Genomic DNA, 27,499 nt, shown 5'->3' with positions numbered 1-27,499 from the left:
TTGGCTTGAAGGCATTTTGGCAGAGAGCTCCCAAGTTTGTGTTGTTTCAATTAATGCCTGCTGTTAGGCAGTCAACAACTGTAACTCCTGCATAAGGAGGAAGAAAAAAGAGAGAGACAAGCAATAACAACATGAAACATGCCTGAATGGAGGACATTAGCATTACGTGCATTAAAAAGCTTTTAATAATTCTGTATACGCCTTTTAATTAGTAATTAAAGGGATGATCACCATGTTTCCTCAAGAGGTCAAAGCTCAAGCAGCACTTTTATTTCTTGATCGTTCACGTCTCCTGCAATCACCTGCTTTTGCAGATGAAAATGTGGTCTCGTCTATTTAAAAAAGTGACGTGTGTAACGTGGAACATGTCCATGTTGTGCCTGCTTTTCCTGCAATGCCCTCAACTGCTTCACCAGAGATGTAACAGGATCAGCCCGGCATGCAGCCCCTGAGAAAAGAAGCGAGCTTCAGTAATATAAACCTCAGTTAGACCACCCTCAGTTGCATGAAGTACCACCTCCCCACCCTCCAGTTTCACCTATCATCCAGCTAAATCCACTCACATCCTAAAACACGAACTCCATCCAGGACCTTGGGTTGCTTTGACACATTAATAGAAAGCATGCAGTGGTTAAGTCATTGCCCAGTTGTGCTACCGATGCCAAGCAGCCTTATTTGGATAAAAGATGGGAGTTTTTAAGCTCGATGACAGGCACCACAAGTCCACATTAATCTTCAGCTGTTGAGTATTTGTTTTTCTTAATGGTGGCTGTGACATTTACTGACACCAGCTTAGATAGTTGCTTTGTTAAACAGATCTTCACCTCTCCTCTACCTCCGCAGCCAAACTGCGCATATGCTCTGAGCTGGCAGAAAGACGAGGAACGACCGGACAGAAATGAGCCAAGATGTGTCGGAAGATTTGGAATCAAAAATTAGGTATCAGATTTTATAGGTCACATGAATAGAAAGTGACGGGAACCTTCCTTTTCCAAAGCAGCTAATAAGGCTCATTGGGGAGTTTCCAAAACACAAAAAAATGTGTGCCTAGTATGTACTGCCCAGTATGGTTGTGATCTTTCATTTGACCTCCTGAAGTTGTTTGCTGGTGAAAAATTACCTGCAATTCACTGTAAACTTAAAAAGATAAAAAAAATGTTTAAGGTTTAATATTTCATGTTTTTGGGTGCAGGAGAAGAACCCAGAATCACCACCACCAGCCTGATACAAGACCATGCTCCAATGCTGTTCATGCCAAATTCTCATTCTCACCATCCAGCAGAAATGCAACTCATCAAACCAGGCAACATTTTTCTTCTGTTGCCCAATTTTGGAGAGCCCCTGCAAATTGTAGACTCAGTTTCCTGTTCTTAGCTGACAGGAGTGGCACTCAGTGTGATTTTCCACTGCTTCAAGGTTTAATGTGCTGTGCATTCAGAGATGCTCTTTTGCATATGCTGGTTGTAACAAGTGGTTATTGGACTTACCTTTGTCTTTCATCAGACCTCTAACATCAACAAAGCATTTTGACCCAGAGAACTGCTGCTCACTGGTTATTTTCTATTTTTCTGTAGGTTCACTTGTCCATGTCTGCAACCTATATGCATTCAGTCACTGCCATGTAATTGGCTGATGAGATATTCATGTTAACAGTTGAACAGTGTACATGATAAAGTGGCTGATGAGTGTGTGCCATGATAAAAAAAAATCCTCCTGTTCTTAGCAGCTTCTAAAACGATTTAAATACAACCTCAGGAGAAAAACATCACACAACACACTCAACTGTTAATTCAACTGCACTACGGGCACACACCTTGGTTTCATCTGTTCAAAGGACATCGTTCATACCCAATTTTGCAAACCTAAGCTATGTTATCATGAAGAGGCTTTCTCCTGCAGTTCTTCCAAGCATACTTCTTCAGTCTTTTTTAAATTGTACTTTCATGAACTTCAACATTAAACGTGCCAGCTGAGGCCTGTAGAACCACCTTGGCTTATTTGCAGTCTCACACACACACAAGGTGCAGCCCCTTTCATATAGTCTTGATGAGTTCATATTTTTATTTAAATTTTCAAAGAAATAACTTTCAAAGCAGCTAATTTTCAATCTAAAACAGTTTAAAATAGAAAACATTAAAAACAAAAACAAAAAAAGGAGGTAAAGGTTGCAGTTTTCTATCATTTAATCCCAAAAATATAAAGCCTGACCCGAGGATGGTGATAGAGAACAAGTTGCATCCCCCTTCCTCATGGTCCCCAGAAGATATTTTATGCAAGAACCATTAGTGTGTGTAATTTTATTAACCTTTAAACAGTCCGAGACACAGATGTGTGCTTCTCCAGTCCTTCCAGCAGTGATAAAACCTGATCGCACTGCACACATGAAGTCACATACCAAAAGACCTCTTATTGAAAATCTTCTGGGCTGTCAGAAACATTATTTCCCACATCACCAGTGCTGTGAGAAGACTGGATATGAGCAACGTGACCCTCAGAAGCACGACTGAGCAAAAACACACACAAATAAACCCATCCAGTTCCTTCAGTGTTTAGCAGCCTCTCTGAGGTCCTTGGTCGTGCCGTCCCTCCTCCAGGCTCGGTACAGCTTGATACTCAGACTGGGAAGGTCGTACAGCTCCTCTAAGTGAAAACGCTGCCGGAAGCGATCCACGAAGCTGTTCTCCGGATCCAGGCGGAAACGCATAGCCCACAAGATCTGAGTGTTTTCCTGGCACAGGTATTCAAAGGTGTCCATCAGCTCCTGCAGGTAAGGGTGGGCGTACACCACGTCAGCTGCCAGGATGTAGTCGAAGCGATGAGTGGCACATGGGAAACGCTGATCCAACTCCTGACCCCAGATCAGCTCAGTGACCTGAAAGCAGAGGTGGGTGGGTTGATTTACACACACACTTTCAATCTTTAACTCTTATGGTGATACTCCTGAATGTGACGTTTTAAAATATAAAACCCACTAGAGGGGTGTACTTGCACCGGCCCTTGGTGTTACGCGTCACATTGTACTGAAGATTCCCCAACACATCAGGTAGGTCAGTGGAGGTCACCTTAGCACCTGGAGAGACAGTAAAAGTAAAATTGAGGAATAACTATGGAGGAAGAGAAAAATAACTTAACAAGATTAAATCTAATCACTGGCTTGTGTGAGTACCTAACAGGCTGGACACGATGGTGACAAGCCCAGTTCCAGCTCCCAGTTCGATCACATTTTTGTCCAGCAGGTTGTATTTGTCTTGGTTGTTCTCCAAGAAGTGACAGAGCACCATGGCCTGTTAGACGGAACCAAGTATATATTTTTTAAGTGACAGGGATCAAAATTATGAGTATACATCACATCTAAACTCAAGGACAAATTTTGGGCTCACTGAGGGCCAGAGCACAGCTCCATAGAGGTCTGTGGACTCTTTGATGAGGATCTCCAGACCAGAAAAGACGTATCCCTCCCAGACCTCGGGACCAGTAACAGGCGGGTGAAACTGCCGTGCCATTATGGCGCTGGCTAGTTCTGTATCCACAGCAGGACCTGCTTTGCAGGCATCTACAGAAGAGGCAGATATCATATTAACTGTGTTTATATAGAGATACTTCACAGTAAGGGAAAGCAGGATCATCAGACATGATGGACAAATTTTAGGTAAATTCTCTGATCTCATGTGTCTTTCTTCACTGGGATTACAACAACAATTCCAAAAAAGATTAAATGCTTTGTAAAAATCCCCCAAACTCATATTGTATTCACAGTAGAACATAGAAAACATTTTAATGTTTTTTTTAGTAACATTGAACTATTCCATGAAAAATATGAGCTAATTTTGAATTTGAAAGCTACGGTACGGAGCCCCGCAAGGGACATGGGAGAAAAAAAATTACGATGAACTTTTGCGAGATGTCGCAAAACTTTTGCGAGATCCCGAGTTAGTTTTGCGACATCTCGCAAAAGTCCGTCTTAATTTTTTTTTTCTCCCATGTCCCTTGCGGGGCTCCGTACCGTACTGTAGAAAGCAGCATCACGTCTCAGAAAAGTGTGAATGGAGGCAACGAAAGGCTGGAAAAGCAAGTGGTACTAATAAGAAATAGATGGTGGGACATTTTGCGACTAATTAGGTGAATTTGCAACATGTTAGAAACTTTCTTAGAAAAGAAGTAAAGACGGGCAGATCACTGATTGGCAAAAAAAGTGTGCAAATTTCAGACTAATGTTCCTAACATAAAATTGTGAGGACTTATCTCATATCTCATCACCTGCAACATAATATTATCAAAAAAAGTCTAAAATCTGGAGAAATCTCTGTGCGCAGGGATCAAGACTGCAAAGGCAGCACTGTGCTGGACAGTAACCTCCAGGAAATGCTAGTTTTGTTAAAGGTCACCGGTTCATCTGACCATGTGTTGCAATATCCTCTATGGAAATAAGGCTGCTGTGAGGTCTATTTTTTGTAATTTCCAGTGTGTTTGTTTTTTGTTGTGACTGGTCTTTGACACAAATTACTCTTAGATGTATCCGCTTTAGCCCCGTGACCTGAAACCCCATGTTACACCTTACACATTACACATTTTCTAACCCATGAAATGAAAGCCAAGGGACAGAACAAAATCACTTGAATTAAAATATATTTAAACCTTTCTTTTGTCCAATGACACACACACACACGCACACACAAACACACACACAAAACATAAGCCAACTGCTCCATCTTTTATTCACTACAGAACTGTAGAAGCTCCAGCACAGGGTGGCTGTTCTATGTGTGCACCACTGTGGCAGAGTGGGAGCAGAAATCCTACACTTTCATCTCACAGACAATAATACAACAATAAGCAGAACTGCTGAAGTACTGGAGGTTTTTTTGTACTTTTAGCATCTCAGCTCATAATGCCTCTCTGATCCTGCTGCATTTGTTTGTAACTCCAGCCGGTGAGCCACATCTATTCAGAGCGTCTGACCCACAACTTCAGTTATGCAATGTTACTTTAGAGAAAAGGTCAGGGGAGCCCACCGAGCCACAATGCAAAGGTTGAGTGAGAACAGGGAGAGCTCAATTTAGAGCTCTGTGTGTGTAAATAGTAAGCAGATCTATCAGCAGAGCCACACGTCTTGCACAGTCTGATATCAGATTCATACTCGGTGCCACAATGCCACATTTATCATGTATTCTCTATATGTTTTTTTTTAATGACTCACCTTTGTGTCTGTTTTTGGGATCCTCCATGGTCTTGGGTTGCTGTGTCTCCATGACTAAGGGAAGAAACAGGACAGGAACGTCCAACGCAGGAGATCTGATAGCAGCCAAAGCAGTCCTTGGTTTATAATCAAGGCTGAAGTCTTTTGAATTTGGGTCACTGTGGATCCTGATCCCTAGGATTGTTAACAATTGCCTTCGGTGGTTTTAAGTTTCACACAAACAAAGTGTTTTCCAATTTCTTGTCCAGGACTCCCACACCGAGGCTCACTGTACCCGATATCTCAAGCTCTTTCTGAGCATGCTTAAACTCAAAGTGCATGAAGCAGTAACAGTGACTGACAGCAACAGCTGCACCGCCGGCTGCTGAACCGGAGCTGGAGAGGGAAGTGGAATAGAAATCTTTGATCTTATTCCAACAATTTAACTTGCAAGATAGTGAAGTTTCTCATCTGTGCAAAAGTTTAAACGTGTTTGTTTTTTCAAGTCAGGGTAGGTAGAAGTGATAGCACGAATAAAAAGAAGCTGAAATAAGACCTGAAAGAAGGAGTTTGAAAACCTGCATCTGTCTCAGTTTCATTGTTGACACACGAGGGCGACAAATGACAGGTGAACATGTACCACATCTCATAAATTTAATGCAAAATGAACTCATTGTGGTCACACAAACATCTACAAGCAGGAAAATAATTTTCTATTAATAGTTCATAGCAGTTTTTAACAAAATTCATGTTTCATAAAATGGAAACCCTGAGTTTATCAGACATGTAGACGTCAGACATTTGGGAGTACGTATCAAAGTCCTCATGTCTTCTTCCCCCTGCCTTTTCCTCTCATGCTTCCTCTCCCTCTCGTGCTTTTCGCTCCGCGTCCTCTCCGGCTCCCCTCGAACACAGATCGGGCTGTAACCATAGCAACTCCAGGACCACCGTCGCTGTCCTCACCAGAGCTGCTGCTGCTCATCCTGGTTCTCTTAGGTGGAGTTTTATTAGACTGAGGAACAGACTTTACTGAGAGGGAGTCATGACTGGTGCTACTGCTATCTCTGAGAGCTGTAAGAGGAGATTCATCAGTCATCTCTGACCCTAAAAAGCCTCCTGCTGCCACAGATCTCCTCACATCTTTCTCCTCTCCTCCTTTATCCTGACTCCCTTTCTTAGACTTAGACAGGGAATGCGTATCGTCCTCACTGTCGTCCTCTTCCTCCTCGGCTCCTCCTTCCCTCTCTTTTCGCTTCAAGCAGGTGACTGCTCGGCGGAGTCGCTGACTGCGGATCGCCTGCTTCTCACGTTGCTCCATGCGGAAGAACGAGTCTATCCGCAGCTGAGTCTAAACCAAAGCAGACAAGACATGAACGATAGAAGGCTACAAGCCAGTTTAATTTATTGTTTCTATTATTGATTTTTCAAAAGTTACACAATCTAACTGGAGACATTTAACCCCTGAGACCCAGGTGGTTGTTTGATATGCACGGGTTTGAATTTACAGCATAATAGTACTGTTTAAGACTAAGACTTAACTAATGCTAGCGTGCTTACTGCTTTTAGCTCAATATGTAACCGTTCATTATTCTGATTCCTGCTATGTCAGCAATCAATAATCGTTAGCTAATAAAACATTTAGGCAATTATTTATTTTAGTTAACCTATCTTAGCTAAGCTAACTTTTTGATAACATGCCAAATTATAACCAACTATCTGCACTGTTTATTGTATCTTTAGGTTTTAGCTTAACATTTAGCTAAACATTTTAGCCATTTTATGCTGTGTTTAACAATAATAATAAATTCTATTTGTGTTTCAAAACATTCTGGGACACCTTAAAATCAATTAAATAACAAAATCACAGTATGAATAAAATTGTTGATATGCATTTTATAGAAAGGGCCCTAAGACAGAGCCCTGGGGAACACCACTGACAAGCTTGTAATCTGAAATGTATTTTTCCTTCTAGCTACCCATTACAATTGATCGCCTTCAGCTAACCATTTAACTGTTTACTCATTACTTTTAACTTGCAAATATTCAACCATTATGTTTAGCCTATCACTAAATTTCTTCTCACTTGAGGTTACTGAAAACTGATCTTTGGAGAAGCTGCTTCCTGAGTGAAGACTTCAAGAAACTGTTTACATGTGTAAAAAGAACACAAAGATTTTGTCTTGTATTTTCAAAGGTGTGCGCCTCTCTCTCCTTTTTTGACATTGGCCTCCGTGCCAGGTTATTGTTGCTTTGACATGCTCACATGTGGATGTAACCTGGTTACCTGCTGGGTGTTGAGCTGCTTGATCACAGGCTGAAGAGTCTCCTCTGTTTTCCGACTGCTCCAGCCAAAACGACTCAGGCAGAATGTAAAGTGCTTGTTAAGAAATATTCATACATTCAGGAAAAGCAGGCAGACACATTCCCACAAACAGAGAAAGGATATTCTTTGATCATGTCCAGCTGTGGGCGTCCCCAGCTGAAGGAGCTGCCTGACTGGTCAATAGTGGGGTGCAGGTAAGCCTGAGCCACCACAGGGTTGGGGAAACCAGGCTGCAGTTTCAGATCCCTCAGCTTCTTCTTAACTTTTGTGTCCTGAGGATCAGACACCAGGCGTTTTTTCTCTTGAGCCTCTGACCACCAGTTACTACAGTTAAATTAAAAAAAGAAAAAAAAGAAAAGAACAAAGGCAACAACAATAAGAAAGAAAGCTCAATGCAGAAATAACATTTATATTTACTCATGGTGTTTTTTAGCACACAACCCCAATCCTAAAAAATATGTAAATGCAAAAAAAAAATAAAATGCAATGATTTGCAAATCTTATATAATAACATTATTCACAGTAGAACATTAAAAAATGAGAATAATATTGGCTCAATTTGAATTTGATGGTGGCAACATGCTTCAAAAAAAAATTTGGCACAGGGACATGTTTGACTCCAATGACTCCCACCCCCTCCCTAACACACTGGACAATCTGAAGAGCAGTTTCAGAAACAGGTTCCTTCAACCTCGCAGTCTGAGGGAACATTACAGGAGGTCATTTCTTCCTGTTGCTATCAGACTCTTTAATTCATCCAGCTGAGTCCAAAAGATCACAGACATCCAGTACTGATTGTTGTCTTTGTCTCTTGCACACAGAAGCAATCTCACCCACCTGAACTGTACCAGTGGCTCCAGCCCTGGTCCTGGAAACTCATTCAGTATCTCCATGCCAGTCACGTAGCCGACCCCTGGCACACCCTCCGTGTAGTCACTTCCAAGCAGGTAAGCCAGATTTATCATTTTAGTCCTGTCCAGACCTGACGGAGGCGAGATTACAGGTTGTTAAGTAAACAGGAAAAATAAAGAAAAGGACAACACTCTAAGCGATAAGACTGTGCTGACAGCCTGTTACACAAACACCTCTCCCTCATATGTACAATATTAGCTTATGAAATTCCTGTTGTGATGTGCCATCTTAGCACTATTACAACACTCCCATAAATATGACACCATTGCAGCTGCAACCACCAATAAAACTAAATCAATCATGCACGGAGCCATGTGGGTCAGTGTGCTGGTTTAAGAGAAAATAACTATAATGTGCCCATGAAAGAACATGATTGCTGTGTTTCCACAGCAGTCATGTATGTAGATTTAATACATTTGATTGGAAGCAGGCTTGAATTCCATCCTTTGATATATATTTTTTCATATAACTGCACACACACACACACACACACACACACACACACACACACACACACACACACACACACACACACACAGCAGCTTCACTGACTGAGCTGGCTCTGCAGGTCGCTGTGCTGGTAATGTTCGACATATTTGTCCTGGCTGAAGAAGTTCTTGTAAACGTGACGTCCTCCGAACAGCCACACGTCCGAGTCGTCTGTGATGGTCCCGTGCGTGTGGTCGGCCCAATCGAGCGCCGCACACTGAGCCTCGGCCTCCATCGGAGCCACCAGATATGGGACGCCGAACAGCCGCAGCAGCTCCTGGTTTCAAACGGTCATTACTCACAAAGTACAATAAGACGATGTAGAGCGTTCTCAGTATCAGAGTTGGCGTTTAGGGGTTTAGGTCTCATTATGTCCTGAGATGTGTTAAAAGACTCTGATCTTAAAATTACAACCCTTTCAGCTCAACAGGCTGCGGATGTTTCCGTGGTCATCTGAGAGATACTTCTGCTCTTAGCAGCTGATTACAGGAGCAGCTGACAGGATTAAAAACAGATCGCACACACTGAGCTTTTACCTCAGTGTGAATTTTATGAAGGAGAAAATGCTGACAGCATTTGGCTTTCAGGGGTGTGAGCGAGCCAGCAGACGCACAGCAAAGACTGTGAGGTAGCAATGACTCTGGGAATGTCTGGCAGAGGTGATGCTGGGAAATGTATCCCTGCTGGGAGTTAACACCTGCTCTGATCTGTCAGATCCGCTGTCAGCGCATTAATCTATTTACATGCTGGTTTCTATTTTTTCTAATTAAAGTGTACACATCAACTTTTTAAAAAATATATATACTTGTTTACGGTTTGCGTGTGGCTGTATGTGCTGATGTGATTTCTCTCTCACCTGGCTCTCCAGGTACATCTGCCCGGTGACTGTGTTGGCCATTCTCTCCTGCTGCTGTTTCTGCTCCCTCAGGTTGCTCTGCTCCACCTTCAGGGAGCTTTCCAGGGCCTCCAGCTCATCCTGCAGAACAAACACACACTTTTGCATGTCAACCTGCTCCTTATAGTCTTGTTTCCGTTTATGCTGAAGAATGCTTGACATGCAAAACAACAACAAATAATTATAGATAAACCAGAAAGTCTGAAACTGTCATTTCTTCACAAACAGTAATGGATATAGCTGATAAGAAATCAAAGTACAGACATGACGTACGTGTTATTTTTGAGTTGCAAAACCTTGGTCATGAATCACTGAATGAGTGTTTGCTTAATAATAATAATAATGGATTGGATTTATATAGCGCTTTTCAAGGCACCCAAAGCGCTTTACAATACCACTATTCATTCACACACTGGTGGAGGCAGCTACAGTTGTAGCCACAGCTGCCCTGGGGCAGACTGACAGAAGCGAGGCTGCCATATCACGCCATCGGCCCCTCTGGCCAAGACCAGTAGGCAAGTAGGGTAAAGTGTCTTGCCCAGGGACACAACGACCAGGACAGAGAGCCCTGGGACCGAACCGGCGACCTTCCGGTTACAGATGCGATTCCCAACCCCCTGAGCCACGGTCATCGTATAATAATATTAATACGAAAGGGTGTTAGTTGAGCATTCTCTGACCATCTGGTCTTTCCTCAGGAGACAAATCAACACCAGTTCGGTAAAACTTACTTACACGACCATCTCAAATTAATGGACTGGGTTTGGGAATATGCCCATCATAATAATTCCTTTTTTTAATGATCTGACAGTTTGATCTGAAGTGATCAGTATGATCTGAGTAGTTCTCTGTTAAAATATCAAAAGGATACCAGTCTTCTGAAAATTTCAGCACTGAAGAGCCCAAAAATGAGCCCTTAGTTTCACATAAGAAGAAAAAAGAAGAATTTTTTTACGTCTTAGAAGAAAGTAGGCCACGTGTGACTATATTTGTAGTACCGCTTGAGTACTAATGAATCATCAAGATGACTAATTTTCTGTCTATCAGAGATCAGTAAACTGCAGAATTACAGAAACTTACAACATCAAAGTGTTCCCATTCATTGATGGCTGGAGCTGATCTGGATTCTGTCTCCGTTTGCTCTTTCATCTCATTCTGTGCCTTTGTTTCTGCTTCTTCCTCTGAGTTCAGAGCAACAGTTGAGGAAATTTCTGCTAAACTTTCCTCTAAGTTTCCTTCTTCCTTTGCGTCATCGTTATGGACTTTATCTGGATGTGCTTTCTCTCCAGTTATCACGAGGGAATCATCTGCAGTCTCCTCTTTTGAGTCGTCTTCTGAGACCTCAATGAAGCTCTCTGAGAAAACAGGGAAAGAGCAGACTGAGACGACCTTTGCATTCCCATAAGAGAAAATGTGGCGTTATTTCTAACTGCAGTGACTGATATGTTCTGGGACCACGCGTATATGTGGAAAGCATCAACAACAATAGAGGATCAGGCTGGGTCGCAAAGCGGCTTGCAGCAGACACCTAATAAAATGTCGGCAAGAAAAGGCGGCTTAATAATGTGCCTTATGGCAGATTTACCAACTAGATCAGCTGGGCCACCATCTGGCTTTTGCTGATGCATCAGGGCTGCACGACCTGAACAAACGCTAACGCTGTTAGACCAAGCATGGGGTAACTGGCATAATTACACTTTAAAATCTGGTTAATACAACATTAAGCGACTGGTTTTCCTTGATGACTGAACCTACTCTGTAAGCTAGATAATTTAATCTTTACCCTAGGCACAGGACCAATTTGCAGGATGTCGATTTGACGTCCTATATGCAGCCCTGTTATTATATTATCCATACAGTGATCGGTTTTGTTCTGAGAAGTCAGGCTTTTCAGAAACCAACACGTCTCAGTTTAAAATTTTATATTAAAATGTAAAACCCTCTGCTTATTTAAACCTGTAAATCTGACATCTGGAAGCACAAACCCACTACAGATTTAACACATTTGGAATGACTGCAATGTGAAAGACACCATTTCTGTACCTTCTGACTCGCTTTCCTCGCTGCTCTCTGACTTCACTTCATATCCATTTTTCTCTGGAGCTTCGGTGAACTGCTCTAAGAGTGCGGTGGGTCTTCCAGAGAGCTGAGGAGAGAGGTTTGTAGATACTGGGTTTTGACTGTTTGCAGCAGCAGCAGCAGCATCCTGACGTGTGCGCTCTGGTTCTCGTCTATTAACTTGTTCTTGTTTCTCCACTCGTGCCCGACAGCTTGTCTTTATATCCTCAGACAGCTCTGCTTTCCTCATCTTATCTTCTGAGCTGATCTCCTTTGCTGCTAATCGAAGTGCTTTATTTCTCTCTCCAATCAATTCTTCCATCTCGTCTTCAGAGCTGCTATCTAACAACCTGTCTTTGTCACGTAAACTTTGCCCCGTGAGCTTCATATCAAGGCCTTTTTCTTTGAGTGAAGGTTCGGCCTCTTCCTCCGAGCTGCTGGTGACCACTCTTGGGGCACGATGATGAATATTTGTTTGATTGGTGGGCGAGCTACTCTTAAATTCAGCAGCTCCACCTTCATCCTCAGCCAGAACCTGTTGGATTGCCAGCAGTGTGCGTGGAGACATGCTGCCACCATCCGTCTTAACCCGGTCGGACTTCTCCTCGTCGGAGCTGTCGTTAATCACAGCCTGGATAGCTCTGAATGTCCGAGGAGAGGGTGGTGAGGCGTCTCCATCAGACGGTTTTGATGCTGAGGGTTTGGAGTCGCCTGAGGAGGTAGCTTGCGCTTTATCTTCTTCCTCACAGACAGGACGCCAAAGAGGCTCAGGTTTGTCTTTGGGCCGTCTTTGACAGCCTGACAGGGAGCTCCCAGCCCAGGGTGCAGCTGCAGGTTGGCTCTCGGGGGCTGTCTCACTCTTTTTGGTGCCTATGAAGGTAAAGTGGAGTGCAGTTTTATAAACTAACACAGAGGCAAGCTTGTACTTTTTCATTTCAGCCTTCTGATATGTCAAAAGAAAAGTAAAACACAATGATCCACCAATAAAAATCTGATAAAAAGAACTACATCATGATGTTTTTGAACAAAAAACTGTTTAAAATATGAACTTATATGAACATTACTTGTCTTCCAATGAACCTTTTCCATTTTCTAAATGAATGTTCAGACATTTAAATGTGATTCGGAAAAGAAATCTGTAGCACTGATTATCTATTTTCCAGACAGTAGTGCAACAATCCACTGACTGCCTCACCTTTGATAAGGATATAGTGAGAATGGTCTTCTGAAACCAGCCGCTGTGCCTCCACGCTTTGCTGAGCTCCGTCCTGCTGGCAGACATCTGGAGCACTGCCCGCGCTCCGGTGGTTCATCTCCTTCTCCACACCCTCCAGACGCTGGTTCAGCCGGTTCCTCTGCAGCAGGCCAGCCAGCTGGTACTGTGAAAAGTCTCCGGACCGCTGAGAGAGTGAAGAAGCGTCAGGAGACACTGAAGCATGAGTGAGGAGTTATCCAGACCAAACTATTTTCATTTTAAAACATTTAAAAATAAAAAAGCATTAGCAATAACTGTAGCCTGAGAGTGAGATGTACCTCTGGAGGTTTGTGAAACATGGTCCGCCGTCTTTTGGAAAACTCTTTCATGTCTTTGAGGATCTCATGTTTCATTTCAGGAGGCAGGCTGGCAAAGTCCTCTGAGTTGATGTCCATTGAGTTGGGGTCTTCACACACGTCTCCCTGAGACATGAAGAACAAACTCACTTTAGTCAGTGAGGACAGTTATACAATAAACGTAAAGACAGTTACCCATATGTGAACAGAGACACAAGGCGATGAATTTTACTGGATATATAAAGAAGAGTTTGTAAAGGAAAAAGTGCAAAATTATGTTAACATTTTGGGGAGAGGATTCCAATTTGGTGCACTTTCAGAGTGCAATGACACCATTTTACCTGATACATGTAATAACTATCAACCATTTCCGCCTCCTCCTCCTCCTCTCTTTCTTCCTCCTCCTCTGAGCTGTAAGTGCAACAGGAAAACATTCAGACGTTTGTTATTGCACACTATGTTTGATATGGCACTAAATAAAGACAACCATGCATTTTACTAATTGCTCCTTGGTTCATATGAACTGTTTGGTTATCTGAGAGAAGAGGGCAAGAAAACAAAAAGTTTCTAGTCGTGGATATGAAGCCATTTGCTTTCTCAAAGCACCTGACCCTCCTGGCATGTCCACACATGTGGAGGAAAAGAGCTTTTCAGCATTCCGTTTACCCAGAAAAGACCCTGCATGGATTCTGACTAACTTATGTATGCAAGCAAGTGAACAGTAACCTGCTTTTGGCTTTCTCCTCTGCGGGTGGCAGTGCTGGAAGAACATACATGTCATCCACCTCATTTCTCCTCACGCTGGAGAGGCTGGGGAGAGGTTCCTTACTGGGAAGTAGGAAAGAAATGTGCGTTACTTTCAGGCCAAAGCCCTGACACTATAATGACTCCAGAAGGAGAGCAAAGGTATTTTTATTTTGTTGATGTCATTGAAGAATAGGAGGGTAAACATGGGAGGAACTATTTACTGCTGGTTTAGGGATGCTCCCTCTGTCCCTCACCTGTGGTCTCCAAGTGCAGCTTTGATAGCCTGTCTCTTCAAGAATGTTTTGAGCAGTTTCTCATTGGTGTTTCTGGACTCGCGAGTCAGCTCCTCCTTCCTTTGCCTCCTCAGAGCCTGCAGGAGGAAAACAAGGTTAAAATGAAGACGCTAAGCAGGAATCGCTTGCCTGCTACACAAACGCATGCACGCGGGCACACAGACTTACAAGGGTCTGCTTCTTCAGCAGCGGTGCATCCCCATCAAACACAAAGACTGGCCTGATGCGGAAGAAGAGTAGCTTACAGATGCGGTGGAAGAGAGTGAGCAGGTGGGCGTTCTGGACGCTGTTGCCTTCACGGTCCCTCACCCCTTTCACCGCCTGGTTCAGCCATATACTGATGTCTGAGGGGGGCTCTGGTTAAGGTTTCTGCTATGACTGAAGTTAGTAAAACCTACACACTGCTGAGACAGAAGAAGCAAACAGTGGTGGACAGATCAAAGATAAATACAGCATTTCTAACTGAGGATACCAACAGCAAGGATCTTTCCCTCCAGTGTCTCGGGGTTGATGGGTTTCCCTGTGCTCTCCAATAGCCTCCACAGTCCGTGCACTCCCATGGTTAGCAGTCCAATTAATGTGTTACAAACTAAAACATACCGCCACAGTGCCACAGTGCCACAGTGCGCTATAAGCACTGAGTTGTCCTGAAACCCCTGGAGCAGAAAAAGGGGATCCCTTTTTAACATTTGTTGCAACTGTATTTTCATCCGGAAAGCAATTATTCCCTTCGTATGAAGGTTCCGGTCTTGGGGCGGGAGGGGTATCAATACTCTGTTACACCAGCATCTATTTCGGACCATAAATCAGCTGAGGCTTAAGATGTTGGTATATACATGTTAGTAGAACGATAGATAAACCGATCTGAGATCAGTGTGTTGTGACGTTGAGGGGAGTAATTGGGTGGAATAGTTCCTGGGTTACATCTGACAGGCTACGTGCGACCTGCGCTACTTTTTCGACAAAAACGATTATTTTGTAGATAATGTAACAGCTATTCAAGTTTAGAATTACAAAAAAAAATCGTGGCTTAATATTTACGCAGTTATTTCCATCTGGCGAGGGGGTTAGAAAGGTGTAGTGCTGGTTTAACAGGACGTTTTGCCTGGGAGGTATAAATCAGGGTAAAAATCTCACACGAAACTCGCGAGAGGCCAACTGTGTCCGGTGTAGTGATGGGATTTCCGGCTCTTTTTAGAGATCTGGCTCTTTCGGTTCGGCTCACTAAAAAGAGCCGGCTCTTTCGGCTCCGAACCGGCTCTTCGGGTTGTTTTGTTGCTTTAATTAATTTATTATTAACAATAATATAAAATTATGCACAAAAGGAATTACTAACGTAAAAAAAAGTGGTTTTATTTATATATGTTTATATATAAATATATGCAGTGGCCCCTAGAGACAAAACACGTACAAACTCCAAAACACATTTCTAGCATGAACTGAACTTCCAAAGCAGAGCTACTAGATCACTTAAATTACACAATTGAAAGCATGTGTGTATTGTTTGTGTATTTATACACATGGCACTCATATATATTCAAATAATTAAAAAAAAAAAAAAAAAAGTTCATTTACCTGTTACTACCACACACCAAATCCGGTCGTTGGTACTTGCTGGCTTGTGTAGCCACTAGGTAACAAAAGCTCAACACTGCGCCTAGCATCCTGGAGCACTTCTGTTGTGTTTTGTACGTGTTTTCAGTTTTTATGTGCTTCTGAGTTTTTACGTGCTTTGGAGTTTTTACGTGTTTTGGAGTTTTTACGTGTTTTGGAGTTTGTACATGCTTCAGAGTTCGTACTTGATTTGAAGTTTGTATGTGCTTTGTCTCTAGGGGCCACCATAAATATACTTTTATTTATTCACTCCACATAAAATGCAATAAATAAATCATATAATACAAAAATCAACTATTCACATTTCAACTTTTAACTATTTAAATTTTCAGCTTTTTCCTTTTACAAATTTAAAGTGAAAACAACACAAAACACTGCAAGCCACAACACAATTAAATATAAATTATAATATGAAAACAAAAAGAACATGCACATTCTCTGTCATATGGACCTGCATGAATAAACTTTCTGAATCCTTTATCATCTGCAACCGAAAATAGTTGTGGATGATTACTATACCTTTCTAATGTGACGTTGTTGTCCCTGGCTCTCTTTCTCTCTCTCTCCCTCTGGCTCTGTTCCTGTGCTACTGAGTGTAACTACCGCCCCTCCCCCCTCTGCCCAGCGTAAAGCACAAGGCTCGCGTGCAGAGTGAAGCGGAAAAAAAGTGCGAGAGAGAGGGTGAGAGAAGGAAAAAAAAAAATACAACCCAGGTGACGGCTCGCGATAAGGAGCCGGCTCGCGTCGTTCACGTCAAAGAGTCGGCTCTAAGAGCCATTTCGTTCGCGAACGACCCATCACTAGTCCGGTGGCAAAACAAACAGCCTGGGGCTTACGGCTAGTTAAGCGACGAGGATTCTACCCGGTATGTTATCCAATTATATCTGTGAACTCACTAGAAACGATACCAAATACACAGAAAAGCGTCTTGTATACTCATTATGACACAGCTAATGCTAATATAAAGCGAAGTTGTTTATCATTGACGCTGCTCTGCAATCGGCTAATGTTAGCACAGTTAGCTTCCTACCAAGTTACCGTTATCACGTTACGTTATCAGAGCCTCAGCTGTTAACCCTGACCTTTGACTGGCGGTCTTCTTTAATCATTGGACACGACAGGTGTTAAAAATATTTCACTTTCCCCATTGTTGTTATTACAGGGCGAAGGGCCACCGGAGACGTCATCAAGACGTGGGTTTCACCCAAACAGACTACCTTTCACACCAACACCGCCTCCACCATGACTGCTGCTGTTAGAGGTACGTGTGGTTTCTTTGTGCTCTAGTGTTCACATTTTACACACGGATATTTGTAAAGTCAGCGGAAGTAAACTTGACCAAGAGTTGATGGAAGTCTGTCTTTTTATCGTCTTCATGCGTTTCTTGTGCTGTTTAGTGTTTGCGGAGCTTCTGTTTTTGTGAAACATAAACAAAGCTGACACACATAAGGATTAAAGCTTTACAACATTGTTAGGCATATGTATTCCACTGCACTGTCCGCATGTTAGAGGAATCGGACTCAGTGCAAAGTGTGATCACAATTCTTGTTCCTTTTTATCTTCCAGATTCTGCCAGTGTGCCTGTCCGAGGTCCTGGCGATGGCATGGAAACTGAAAAACCGCCAGCCATCCTGGAGGTTAACACAAATACACTTCCACCAGGTCCATCTGAAGTTCCCCTCGTGAAAGTAGCTAGCCCAAAGCACAGCCCCAAATCTACCCATCCAGCACCTCCTGCTGCCCCGCAGCCGCTCGGAGTGCTCCACCTTGGGAAAGTAACTCGAGAGGCCTGCACAGAGGTGGAGGCTGTGAGGATCATGGTCCCACGTGCTGCTATTAGCCGGAGCAGCCGCACAAGAGCCACTGAGGCGAAAGGGGAGACCGGGCAACAGGCTGAGGAGCAGGGGTCTCCTTCGCTGCATTTGGTGGAGGACTGGAGAGGACAGCTGGTGAAGCTGCAGAACTCTGAGCGCAGGCTGCTGCAGGACAAAGAAGGCCTGTCCAATCAGCTCCGTGTGCAAACAGAGGTGAGGCTGCAATGAAACTGACACGCATTATTTAAATATCAGACACACTGAGGATCCTTTTTTTTTTTATTTAAAAATGGTGAGCACAACAAAAATGTAACTAATATGGTTTGTAATTCTTAAAGCTTTTTTCTTTTTAATGACAAAGTTCTTTACAATACGAAGGGAGAAGACAGTTCAACTTCTCATTTGTGTTTTCAGTTGTAAAAGGAGGTTTTATCAAATTTGTGCGCTAGGTGAACCGTGAGCTAAAGAAGCTGCTGGTGGCGTCGGTGGGTGACGACCTTCAGTACCACTTTGAGCGCCTGTCACGGGAGAAAAATCAGCTGATTTTGGAGAACGAGGCTCTGGGCAGGAGTCTGGCACACACTGCAGAGCAACTAGAGCGAATGAGTATCCAGTGTGACGTTTGGAGGAGCAAGTTCCTGGCCAGCAGGTAATGGACACTATAATTCAGTGGAAGATAAATTAAAAAATGTATGTGTGTATATATATTATCTGTGTTTTGCTGAATAAACTCTTGAATTTGTGTTGTCTCCTCAGAGTCATGGCAGAGGAACTAACGAATGCCAGAGCAGCTCTGCAGAGACAGACCAGAGAGGCACAAGGAGCAATTCAGGACCTGCTGTTGGAGAGAGAGGAGTTCTCCAGGGACATGATGCTCACCCACAGGTAAGATTGTGACTCACATGTAGTGATTAAATAAACTGGAGTGTCTATTATAAGAACTCTAAACTTAAAGCATACTGGAACTCAGAGCCCCTGATGCTGGGGTGAATGATGGCAGTATGTGTTGACGTTACCTGTTTTTGTTTTCAGATCTCTGGAGCAGCTCCTGGTGTCTCTGCAGTGGGGCAGACAACAGACGTACTATCCCACCTCACAACCCCTAAGCACGGGAGAGCTGGCGGTGGCCAATCACAAGCTAGCAGACGCCATCAACGCCCACCTGCTGGGTAACAGCGGCGGCGGCAGCACCAATGCCGCAAAAAGCAGCAGCAGCAGCGCAGCAGCTGAGCAGCTCTGCAGCACACCGGCTGAGAAGATGGCTGAGAAGGTGTTTGTTTATGATAAATATCATATTTAATTTCTCACATTTGTAAGAAAATACAGAAACTCACAGATGTCACTCACTTTCTGTCTCAGGTGCTGAAGAGTTTAGATCCCATCTCCTGCTCCGAAAACAAGGCTGAGTCTCCACTCAGTGACTCCACCCCCTCAAACTTCCTCAATAGTAAGAAGAGCATTGGCAGGTTTCACCCTTACACCCGCTACGAGAACATTACGTTTAACTGCTGTGAGCGCTGTACAGGAGACATCCTGGTGCTGTAGAGGTCACAGAGACTACCACAAACATCGTTGGAGCTTATTTCAAAGGACTGAGTGTAGTCTGAGGGTTACTGGAGCTTTGTGTTTAGTTGGAACAGCAGCAGACAGTTGCTGCTCTCCTGGTTGTGGTTTTACCCTGACTGTTATTTTTACATTTCAGATGATGGTCAGAATATATATGGCTCTGTTTATTTCGTTACTTTTATTTGCTCTTTAACTGAATTCAGGAATCTTAACGCAATGATTAGACATTTCACTGGGATGTGACATCAAGGTGAGTCCGTGTTATGCGTTGAACAGAGATTCAAACATACACGCTGGAAGCGATTCACAGCAGCCTGATGATCGGTGACCATAGTCACTGGCGATGGACATGGACAGAACCCAAGATCAGTTTTTCTCGACTTCCAGGCCAGTGACTAAAGTGACTACCTGTAAGAATGATTGACTCATTATCTGAAAGTATATGCATTTGGAGGTTACCTAGGCAACTGGAGCAGAGAATATATTTATTTTTAAAAAAGAAAGTAGAAATGTGGAGATTATAGTTGTTTCAAGCCAAACAGCTGGCACGGCTGCGATACCTTCTACAGATGTCCTTGTGTAGATGAATTAGTGAAACAACTTGATCATCTGTTGGTGTCTTATTGTATGTTGTCACACAACACTTACCTACTTTATTGCACCCAGGTGTAACCATTGGATATGCTTGCATCTGTCCATTGCCAGCCACTTTGGTTTGCGGAAATTCAGCCAACTCTTTCAAGTTTGTGCTTTTCTTTCTTCTGATCAGATGCAATGTTTTGCACCATCCTCATATTTATCACTACACTGCATTTATGTAGTAACAGAGAAATTATTGCCTTATTACTGAATGCAATTCTGAAGTAACTCATCTATACAAGGCATTTTTAGAAGGTTTTAATTGCCACATTTTGACTTTACTCTCAAAATGATCAAAAACATTTTTTTCTTAATGTGGCACTAATACTCCTTCCGAGCCTCCAGTCTTTAGTGTGTTTGAGGGTGTGCTGAGTTTTATTTGCATATTCCAGCTGTAAGTTTGATCCTGAGACTTGAAAGTATGTTGTGTAAATACCCTCCAGTGAGCTGCTTCCACTGTGACTGTATATAAAGTGAATCAGGGTCCCCCCTATACTGCAGGAGCCACACTTCCTCTGTATAATGGTGCTACCTTATTTAGGAAAACACTGTATTAATATATTTTGTATATTTCATCATGTAAATGCATTAATATACATTCAGTGTTTTGGAAGTGGACAGATGGTACTACAAGAGCAAAAATGACCTTGACTCTTTTTTTTTTTTTCCTCTTCATTTAATGTCGTTTTTGTTTTGTCTATTATTATTTAAAAAGAAATGTATAAGGGCTGTATTTTTGCTTCAAAACACATTACAATAAAATAACTAGTAATCGATTGAAAATATGTAATTAAAACTGAGCTGTTTCTTTCATCTCTTTTGGAAACAACTGCTCTTTGCAGTAATAGTGATGTTTCATCTGCAGTGAATGCACAACAAATCTGTACATCCTTTGTTTTTCTAAAATAAAGACCAAAGTAGTTTCTATTTTTGCATTGTTGTCATTAAAGCAGCATTTATTCACTTTCAATTTACATTTACAAAATAGCAAAAGTTATTTTTCTCACTCCTCATGCCACCACATCCTGTTCCTGCCTCCACTTTTTCTGGCTTCTATGTCACTCTTTAATGATGTCCGTACTTTGATTCCAGCTGGTGTGTTTTCTCTGTCTCTTCCAGTGAACCCGGACTCTCTGTGCTCTTTGTTTTTAAATGTGTTTATATTTCTTTTCTCTCCTGACCTCGGTGGCCTGTCGCCATCATCTCTGGCTCTGTGTCTGGTAGTCTGCGTCTGTTGTTGGTGGAAGCCATCGTGCTTCCTTTTAGGCACAAACTGTAACGCCTCATCCCATCTCCCTCTATCCTTGAAAGAGAGCATAATGCGGATCATCTGATCCAGAGTCAGATTTTTGGCTCCCATCTCCCAGTGGAGGAACTCATCGAGGGGTAAACGGGCTGTGGCCAGCTTCAGACGCTTTGCATTGGCCAGTGATAAGCCTTTCTGGATCGAGCGGTCCACTAGAGCTCCAATGATATAAACCTTTGAGTGGTCAAAGGTGCGGAGGACGTTGGGCGAGTCTGCAGTGAGGTACACGAGCTGTTCACGGGGGAACAGGTCAACGTGCTGCCGCTCAGAGGTGGAGATGAGTAGGCGCTCCCAAGTCTCTGCACCGTACCGTTGGAGCAGCTCCTTCTTGTAGAGTCCATCTGGCTGCAGGTTGCAGAAGTGGAGATGGTAGGGCTCAGTGGCACGCCGGTTCAGCCCTTCAACATCCATCAGCTGGGACACCGTGTTCTCGATCTCCCGTCTGGACATGTGCGACTCATAGCTCATGTCAAACACCAGCGGCTGACCGAACACCATGGACTGAGCGGACTTCCACGCCAGCAGCTTGTCCAGAGAACGGTCCCAGAATTGAAGGAAGAGTGTGTTTTTCAACCTGGGTCCCCCCTCGCCCTCCCCTTCCTCTCCACCGCTCTCCAGTTCTCTTCTCTCCATCAAAGATGCTTCTCTCTTGGCTGCCTTCTGCTGCTGCTTCTCCTTACGGGCCTTTTTGTGGCGCTCCCTGATAGCCAGGTACTTCAGGTACTTCTTCCTGGAAGACTTGGTGGTGAGCTTCGCCAGTGTCTCCACCTCCTCATCAGTCATCTCTTCAGGTACAAGCTTTCCAGCTTGCTGCCACATCGCAACCAGATCCCGCATTGCCTCCAGAGAAGACCCGTCCTTTGAATCATCTCCTGGCTCTTTCAGGTTCTCATCATCATCACTTTCCTCTGCTTCATCTTGAACCTGCTTCTCATCAAATGCAGCCTTGGATCTCATCACAGACTTCCACCTGTCCAGATCTAGAGCCTCTGTTTCCTGGGTTTTACCTGCTTTCGTCTGCGCAGCATCTTTCCCCGCTGGGCTGATAGCACTGAGGAGGCGGATGGACACCGCGATGGACGCTCTGTGCCTGCTGGCCCTGCTGTTGCTGGTATTAAAACTGCACACTTGCCTCCCGAAAGCGCAGAATGACACAGAATGAGCGCATTTCCAAAAAACAGCACCGCCTCTGGGAGTGAAGAGCCGCAGCAACATCGCCACAAATGAAACGAAACAAGAGCTGCTTAGAAAACCAGGAGAGCCAGACTGTGTTTACAGAAGCGCTTCTCCCAGACGCCCGCTGTTATTCAAGTGTTACAAGTAAGGGCAACATCTCACTCAGAGTCCAGAACGTTCTCAGAGGTGTGCTCACATGTGTTGACGGCCAGGCTTCTCAAACACTAGGGAAGAAGGTCACGGTGTCACACTATAATGTGTCGTAGAGGAAACAACGAGGTGGCACAGGATCGATTGTCTTTGTTGAGAAGAGAACACGAGCCGTTTTTAGCCAGCTAAATCTATATAATATATTTAAATGGTAATATGATAGAATAAATTATAAACCACAGCTTGTTTAAATTATTTCCACAGTGTCTCTAATTAAAGTTAAGGCGGATATTTGATGGTGTCGCACACGACGCAATGATGACGCACTTCCCTCCCGGAAGTAAAACAAACGTACAGGGGGAGACGTTAGCTCGTTAGCCTCAAAATGAGTTTGTTTTTGCCCAAATTAACGTGCAAAAAAGATATCGACGAAGTTATTAAAGGGGTGGCAGAAAAAGTCGTGGTTTTACGGTTCGGCAGGGACGATGACTCGGTGTGTCTGCAGCTCGACGAGATAGTAAGCTGAAACGGTGACATGAATGTAAATAATAACTGCTCACTCTCTACTTTAGCTCATGTGTCTCCTGTCTTTCTGTTGTAGCTCTCTAAAACGGCCCACGACTTGAGTAACATGGCGTCCATTTACATCGTCGATGTTGATAAAGCTCCCATTTACACGAGATACTTCGACATAAGCTACATCCCCTCCACTGTCTTCTTCTTCAACGGACAGCACATGAAGGTCGATTATGGGTGAGTGGACCTAGGGCTCAGAATGACATTAACCTAAAATCACTATAAGAAGACATTACTTTGAAGCAGTCGAATAGCTTGAACCAGGGAAGTGACCCGAGTGATTATCGAGGGCCACTGAGCTACCCCTCAGTTACATTTTCCTTACCAGACTTTCTTGAGGTTTTTTTTGTTTTGTTTTGTTAAACAAACGCTTAAAAGATAACTTAGCAAAGAAGTAATCTAAAACACACACACGCACACATTGTGTCTTTAGGCAGCAAAAACACCTTATGTGTCCCTGCTTATTTAATTGAATCTATGATATGTGCAAAAGATAACAGACATTAATTGGCACTTTTCACCTACAAGGTGATTTACAAATAGCTATTAGCTGAAAACATAGCATTTGTGATCATGGTGTGCAGTGTTCCCTTAAAATACATATGAAAAAACTGTAGGAAGTCAAGTTACACAGACTGGTGTTTAATAAGCCACCAAATAAGGCAGAAACCAGAGATTTTTTGATGGTAAACTGGTCTTGAAGTACAGAGAGAGAGCTGTGCAGGAAGTGTGATTTTTATCGTGGTGGAAGAAAAACTGCCAAAGTAAGAGGATCTGCATGGCAATGTGTATTAAACAGAAGTGTAGTTTTTATCTTCTTTGCTGCTGGTTCAATGAAATTTGAATAATGAATCAATATCACATTATTCAAATTAAAAGAGATTTTAATCAGGAAATCAGTTTTTTTAAACCCACCCCTAAATCCAAGTATACCTGGATAGAGGGGGGAAAAAAAACATGGAAAATTATCAGTCATGAATTGGCCCCCCAAAAGCCCAGACCTTAGCATTATTTAAGCACTGTGGGGTCATCTTAGATATGTAGATAGATAGCCATTTACGTGCATATGCAGTGAGATTGGACCCCTTCTGACTGTACATACAAATCCCATACTTCACATTGGGAAGACATGTCGAGAGAGGTAGGATGGAAACAATGAATATGCAATATATGAGGGAACATGAGGAGGAAAAAGAACTCCACCCAGACTGAGCTCCTACAGGACGACAGTTTGAGAACAGAAAAAAAACACCTCAGCACAGAGAGCACATGAGTCTTCACACCACCATATAACATAAAGGACGTGCATCGGAGCCGCTTGGAGGGGGGAGGAGGGTGATTGTATATCTGTGTCTGATTACGTGTGTCTGTGTGCGTGTGTGTATCCTGTATCAACTGAAAAGAGAGCGTCCTTTCACCCAGTTCTAAGCAAAAGTCAGCAGTTCTCCAGCCGGCGCAGTTGGCCTTGAAGGATGTGGCCAGAGGGTCAAATCACAGTCCTGTTATCAGGGGGAGTTGTTCCAGCCAGCTTTCGGCCTTGAAGCCTTCTAAGCTGACGACCGGGTAGCTGAATAAGATGATGGTTGTTTGGTTTAAGGTTAGAGCGACCAGGCTGCATTTGATTTCGCAGGTGATCTAATATCCATCACTGGTCCCCAGGTCTATCCAGTTCTCTTTGCAGAGCTGTGAGCTTCTCCAAGATCTTATCCATATTGCGTTCAATAAGCACGGTTTGAGTACTCACGGCTCTGCCCATCGCGTCGATCTTGACAGACAACAGAACATTCATTCCTGAAGGCTGTTTACAGATGTTATATAAAAGCTTGCCTGTCAGTCTGCCCCAGGGCAGCTGTGGCTACAACTGTAGCTTGCCTCCACCAGTGTGTGAATGGGTGGATGACTGGGTGTGTAAAGCGCTTTGGGGTCCCTAGGTGGGACTAGTAAAAGCGCTATACAAATACAGGCCATTTACCATTCCTGAAGGCTGTTTACAGATGTTATATAAAAGCTTGCCTAAGAGAGTTCAGGTTGTGTTGAAGAATAAAGGTGGTCATACCAAATATTGACTTTCAAACTCATTCGAATTTTACAAACTCTGATGCTATATTTCTATTTATTTTGACACGTTTTATTAAAGCGTTGTATTTCCTTTCCTAAGTTTAAAGAAACAAGGGATTTTAGACTTTTTTCAAATTCATTTTGATGGCATGACTTTCAACTTAAGAATAATCAATGTCAATTTTGTGGATACATATCAACACATACCAAAAGTATAAGCTACTGCTGATGCGCAAAGAGTCAGAATAAGGCCAACAGTTGTTAATAATTGTTTGTCTTTCAGCTCTCCAGATCACACCAAGTTCGTTGGCAGCTTCAAAACCAAGCAAGATTTCATGGACCTGATTGAAGTGATCTACAGAGGAGCCATGCGGGGGAAAATGATCGTCCAGAGTCCCATAGATCCTCAAAATATTCCCAAATATGATCTCCTCTACCACGGGATTTAGAATCGGTGACTTTATTCATTATGTGATGGGCAAGAAGCTCTGCAGAGTAGCACTGACGGCTGCTGAATGAGTAACAAGAGACATTCAGACTTTGAACCACAAAGTAGCTGTTTGAGGAATACTAAAGTGCCTTCGATTTAAAGACTGTTGAACATTTATTCTTTTTTTGTTGTTGTTCTTGTTGTAGAGATCAAATTACCGACAGTGTTTTTGCCTTTACTGTTTCTACTCCTGATACTTTAAAGGTTCTTCTAATTCACTTAGACAGGGAGTGTGACAGTAAGGAAGATTGCGGGTTAGTAAAAACAGATGTCAACAGAAGTGTTTTGCAAATATTTGATGATACAGGAAATGCAAACCTAAGGGATGTAAAGAGTTTGACTGCAGGGTAGTCTCTACTAGTTTTTAACAGTACTATGTGGGAGGCTGGAAAAACTGGAATGAGTTCAAATTTTACCTGTGTTAAGTAATGGCAGGTGCGCACTCTGTAGTGGGATTTGTCAAATGTTTCATAGTTTATTTTGTTAACACTAAAAAAAAAATTTTATCAGTGAAAAATATAATTTTGGTGTTTTTTGTTTTTTTCCTGCCTTCTTCACACGGTTAATAGGCGTGAGTTTTGATGCACTGTGTTAGCGTTTCCTGTGGTAAACCAATGTATATCAGCAGCGAGATGGCACATTTATCCACTGTGCATGCTCTGCTGTTATAATAAAATTTCAACCATCATTTTTCTCTGCGTTCTCTCGGCTCAGCCCTCCTGTTGGACAGGTGTCTGTCTGTGTGGAGTTTGCATTTTCTACCTGTTTAGAACAAGTTTCTTAGGATCACTGTAAGGGTAAGGTAATTAAATTTGATCTTCTGATGACAGCAGTGGACTGTGGTATAGAAGCTTGTTTCTGCCACTGAAACAAACACGATTGATTGGCAGAGATAAGTTGAAATTTTCATTTCAAATTGTCAACTTAATACGAAATTTTACATTATTTATTTTTTTCAATTTTGAGTTCAAGTTTCTCAACAAGGTGAGTTAGTAAGTTGAAAATTTCAGATGATTATTTGGAAAGTTTAAACTTATGGGTGGCAAAAATGTATTATTTTCTAAAGTTTTGTTTGTTCCAGTGGCACAAAAAAAAAAGCTTCCATAGAGCAGTGTGCATACGTCTAAAATCCCCCATAGGTGGATAATAGAAGTAAGTTGAGATCTATTGACCTTATTAGTCCTCCTAGAACCTGGTGTCCACATATGTGGACATAACATTTTGGGTCCTCTAGACCAAAATACAAAATTTTGCTCTACAAGGGCCTGATATTCACTTATGAGGACATGATACTGCTACTGTTCTATTGAAATTTAAAACAAATATCCTCATATGTGCATCTCATTTTTTGTCAGAAACAAAAATCAGGTAAAAAAAATAAATAATCTGGCAATTCTTTGTTTTTAAACTTCTCAGGTCCCAATCAGCCCAAATATCAAAGAGAAATTAAAAATGCATGCCATGAAAGAGTTCGAGTCTTGGGAGGTTAAGGTGGATTTTTACTGTGTCAGCTTCTGAACTCGTGCTAAATGTGTATATAAATCAAATACCACAATAGATTTTGTACTTTCATGTGATATGTTTATATCACATTAAATATATCAGATTAATGATAATAATCACAAGAAAAAGCCAGAAAGAGGGCTGTAATACTTTTATTGTGAAA

General features: G+C 42.7%; 5 protein-coding genes and 1 long non-coding RNA gene across 6 annotated transcripts; 3 read left to right on the top strand and 3 right to left on the bottom strand.

The window, feature by feature from the left end:
- Nucleotides 1-572: 572 nt before the first annotated feature.
- Nucleotides 573-1,573, top strand: LOC120721165. Its single transcript, XR_005693125.1, has 3 exons — nucleotides 573-741; nucleotides 844-939; nucleotides 1,193-1,573. It is a non-coding gene; the product is annotated as an uncharacterized LOC120721165 (long non-coding RNA).
- Nucleotides 1,574-1,762: 189 nt separating this feature from the next.
- Nucleotides 1,763-5,693, bottom strand: mettl21e (methyltransferase like 21e). Its single transcript, XM_040011273.1, has 5 exons — nucleotides 5,198-5,693; nucleotides 3,381-3,553; nucleotides 3,167-3,284; nucleotides 2,973-3,070; nucleotides 1,763-2,872 (listed from the first exon to the last, which is right to left on the bottom strand). Exons 1-5 carry the CDS (start codon nucleotides 5,247-5,249, stop codon nucleotides 2,543-2,545), a joined length of 771 nt encoding a protein of 256 aa, XP_039867207.1. The 5' UTR covers nucleotides 5,250-5,693; the 3' UTR covers nucleotides 1,763-2,542.
- A 123-nt stretch (nucleotides 5,694-5,816) lies between these two features.
- ercc5 (excision repair cross-complementation group 5) lies at nucleotides 5,817-15,608 on the bottom strand. The gene is made up of 15 exons (XM_040011270.1): nucleotides 14,917-15,608; nucleotides 14,613-14,788; nucleotides 14,406-14,521; nucleotides 14,131-14,232; nucleotides 13,746-13,815; nucleotides 13,387-13,530; nucleotides 13,049-13,253; nucleotides 11,839-12,723; nucleotides 10,876-11,150; nucleotides 9,757-9,876; nucleotides 8,964-9,177; nucleotides 8,337-8,481; nucleotides 7,623-7,823; nucleotides 7,461-7,545; nucleotides 5,817-6,524 (listed from the first exon to the last, which is right to left on the bottom strand). The coding sequence occupies exons 1-15, from the start codon at nucleotides 15,245-15,247 to the stop codon at nucleotides 6,000-6,002; spliced, it is 3,594 nt and encodes a 1,197-aa protein (XP_039867204.1). The 5' UTR covers nucleotides 15,248-15,608; the 3' UTR covers nucleotides 5,817-5,999.
- Nucleotides 15,609-16,857: 1,249 nt separating this feature from the next.
- Nucleotides 16,858-21,004, top strand: blzf1 (basic leucine zipper nuclear factor 1). Its single transcript, XM_040011272.1, has 7 exons — nucleotides 16,858-16,923; nucleotides 17,221-17,319; nucleotides 17,625-18,085; nucleotides 18,322-18,521; nucleotides 18,629-18,757; nucleotides 18,905-19,142; nucleotides 19,232-21,004. Exons 2-7 carry the CDS (start codon nucleotides 17,301-17,303, stop codon nucleotides 19,415-19,417), a joined length of 1,233 nt encoding a protein of 410 aa, XP_039867206.1. The 5' UTR covers nucleotides 16,858-16,923; nucleotides 17,221-17,300; the 3' UTR covers nucleotides 19,418-21,004.
- Nucleotides 21,005-22,828, bottom strand: trmt10c (tRNA methyltransferase 10C, mitochondrial RNase P subunit). Its single transcript, XM_040011271.1, has one exon. It carries the CDS (start codon nucleotides 22,596-22,598, stop codon nucleotides 21,081-21,083), a length of 1,518 nt encoding a protein of 505 aa, XP_039867205.1. The 5' UTR covers nucleotides 22,599-22,828; the 3' UTR covers nucleotides 21,005-21,080.
- A 191-nt stretch (nucleotides 22,829-23,019) lies between these two features.
- Nucleotides 23,020-26,660, top strand: txnl4b (thioredoxin-like 4B). The gene is made up of 3 exons (XM_040011275.1): nucleotides 23,020-23,226; nucleotides 23,311-23,462; nucleotides 25,627-26,660. The coding sequence occupies exons 1-3, from the start codon at nucleotides 23,095-23,097 to the stop codon at nucleotides 25,790-25,792; spliced, it is 450 nt and encodes a 149-aa protein (XP_039867209.1). The 5' UTR covers nucleotides 23,020-23,094; the 3' UTR covers nucleotides 25,793-26,660.
- Nucleotides 26,661-27,499: the final 839 nt, after the last annotated feature.

This window comes from Simochromis diagramma, unplaced genomic scaffold (genome assembly GCF_900408965.1).
Source record: "Simochromis diagramma unplaced genomic scaffold, fSimDia1.1 OVJJ01000603.1, whole genome shotgun sequence".
NCBI lineage: Eukaryota > Metazoa > Chordata > Actinopteri > Cichliformes > Cichlidae > Simochromis > Simochromis diagramma.
Note: the sequence above shows the minus strand (reverse complement) of the source record. Positions and strands in the feature narration are given on the sequence as shown.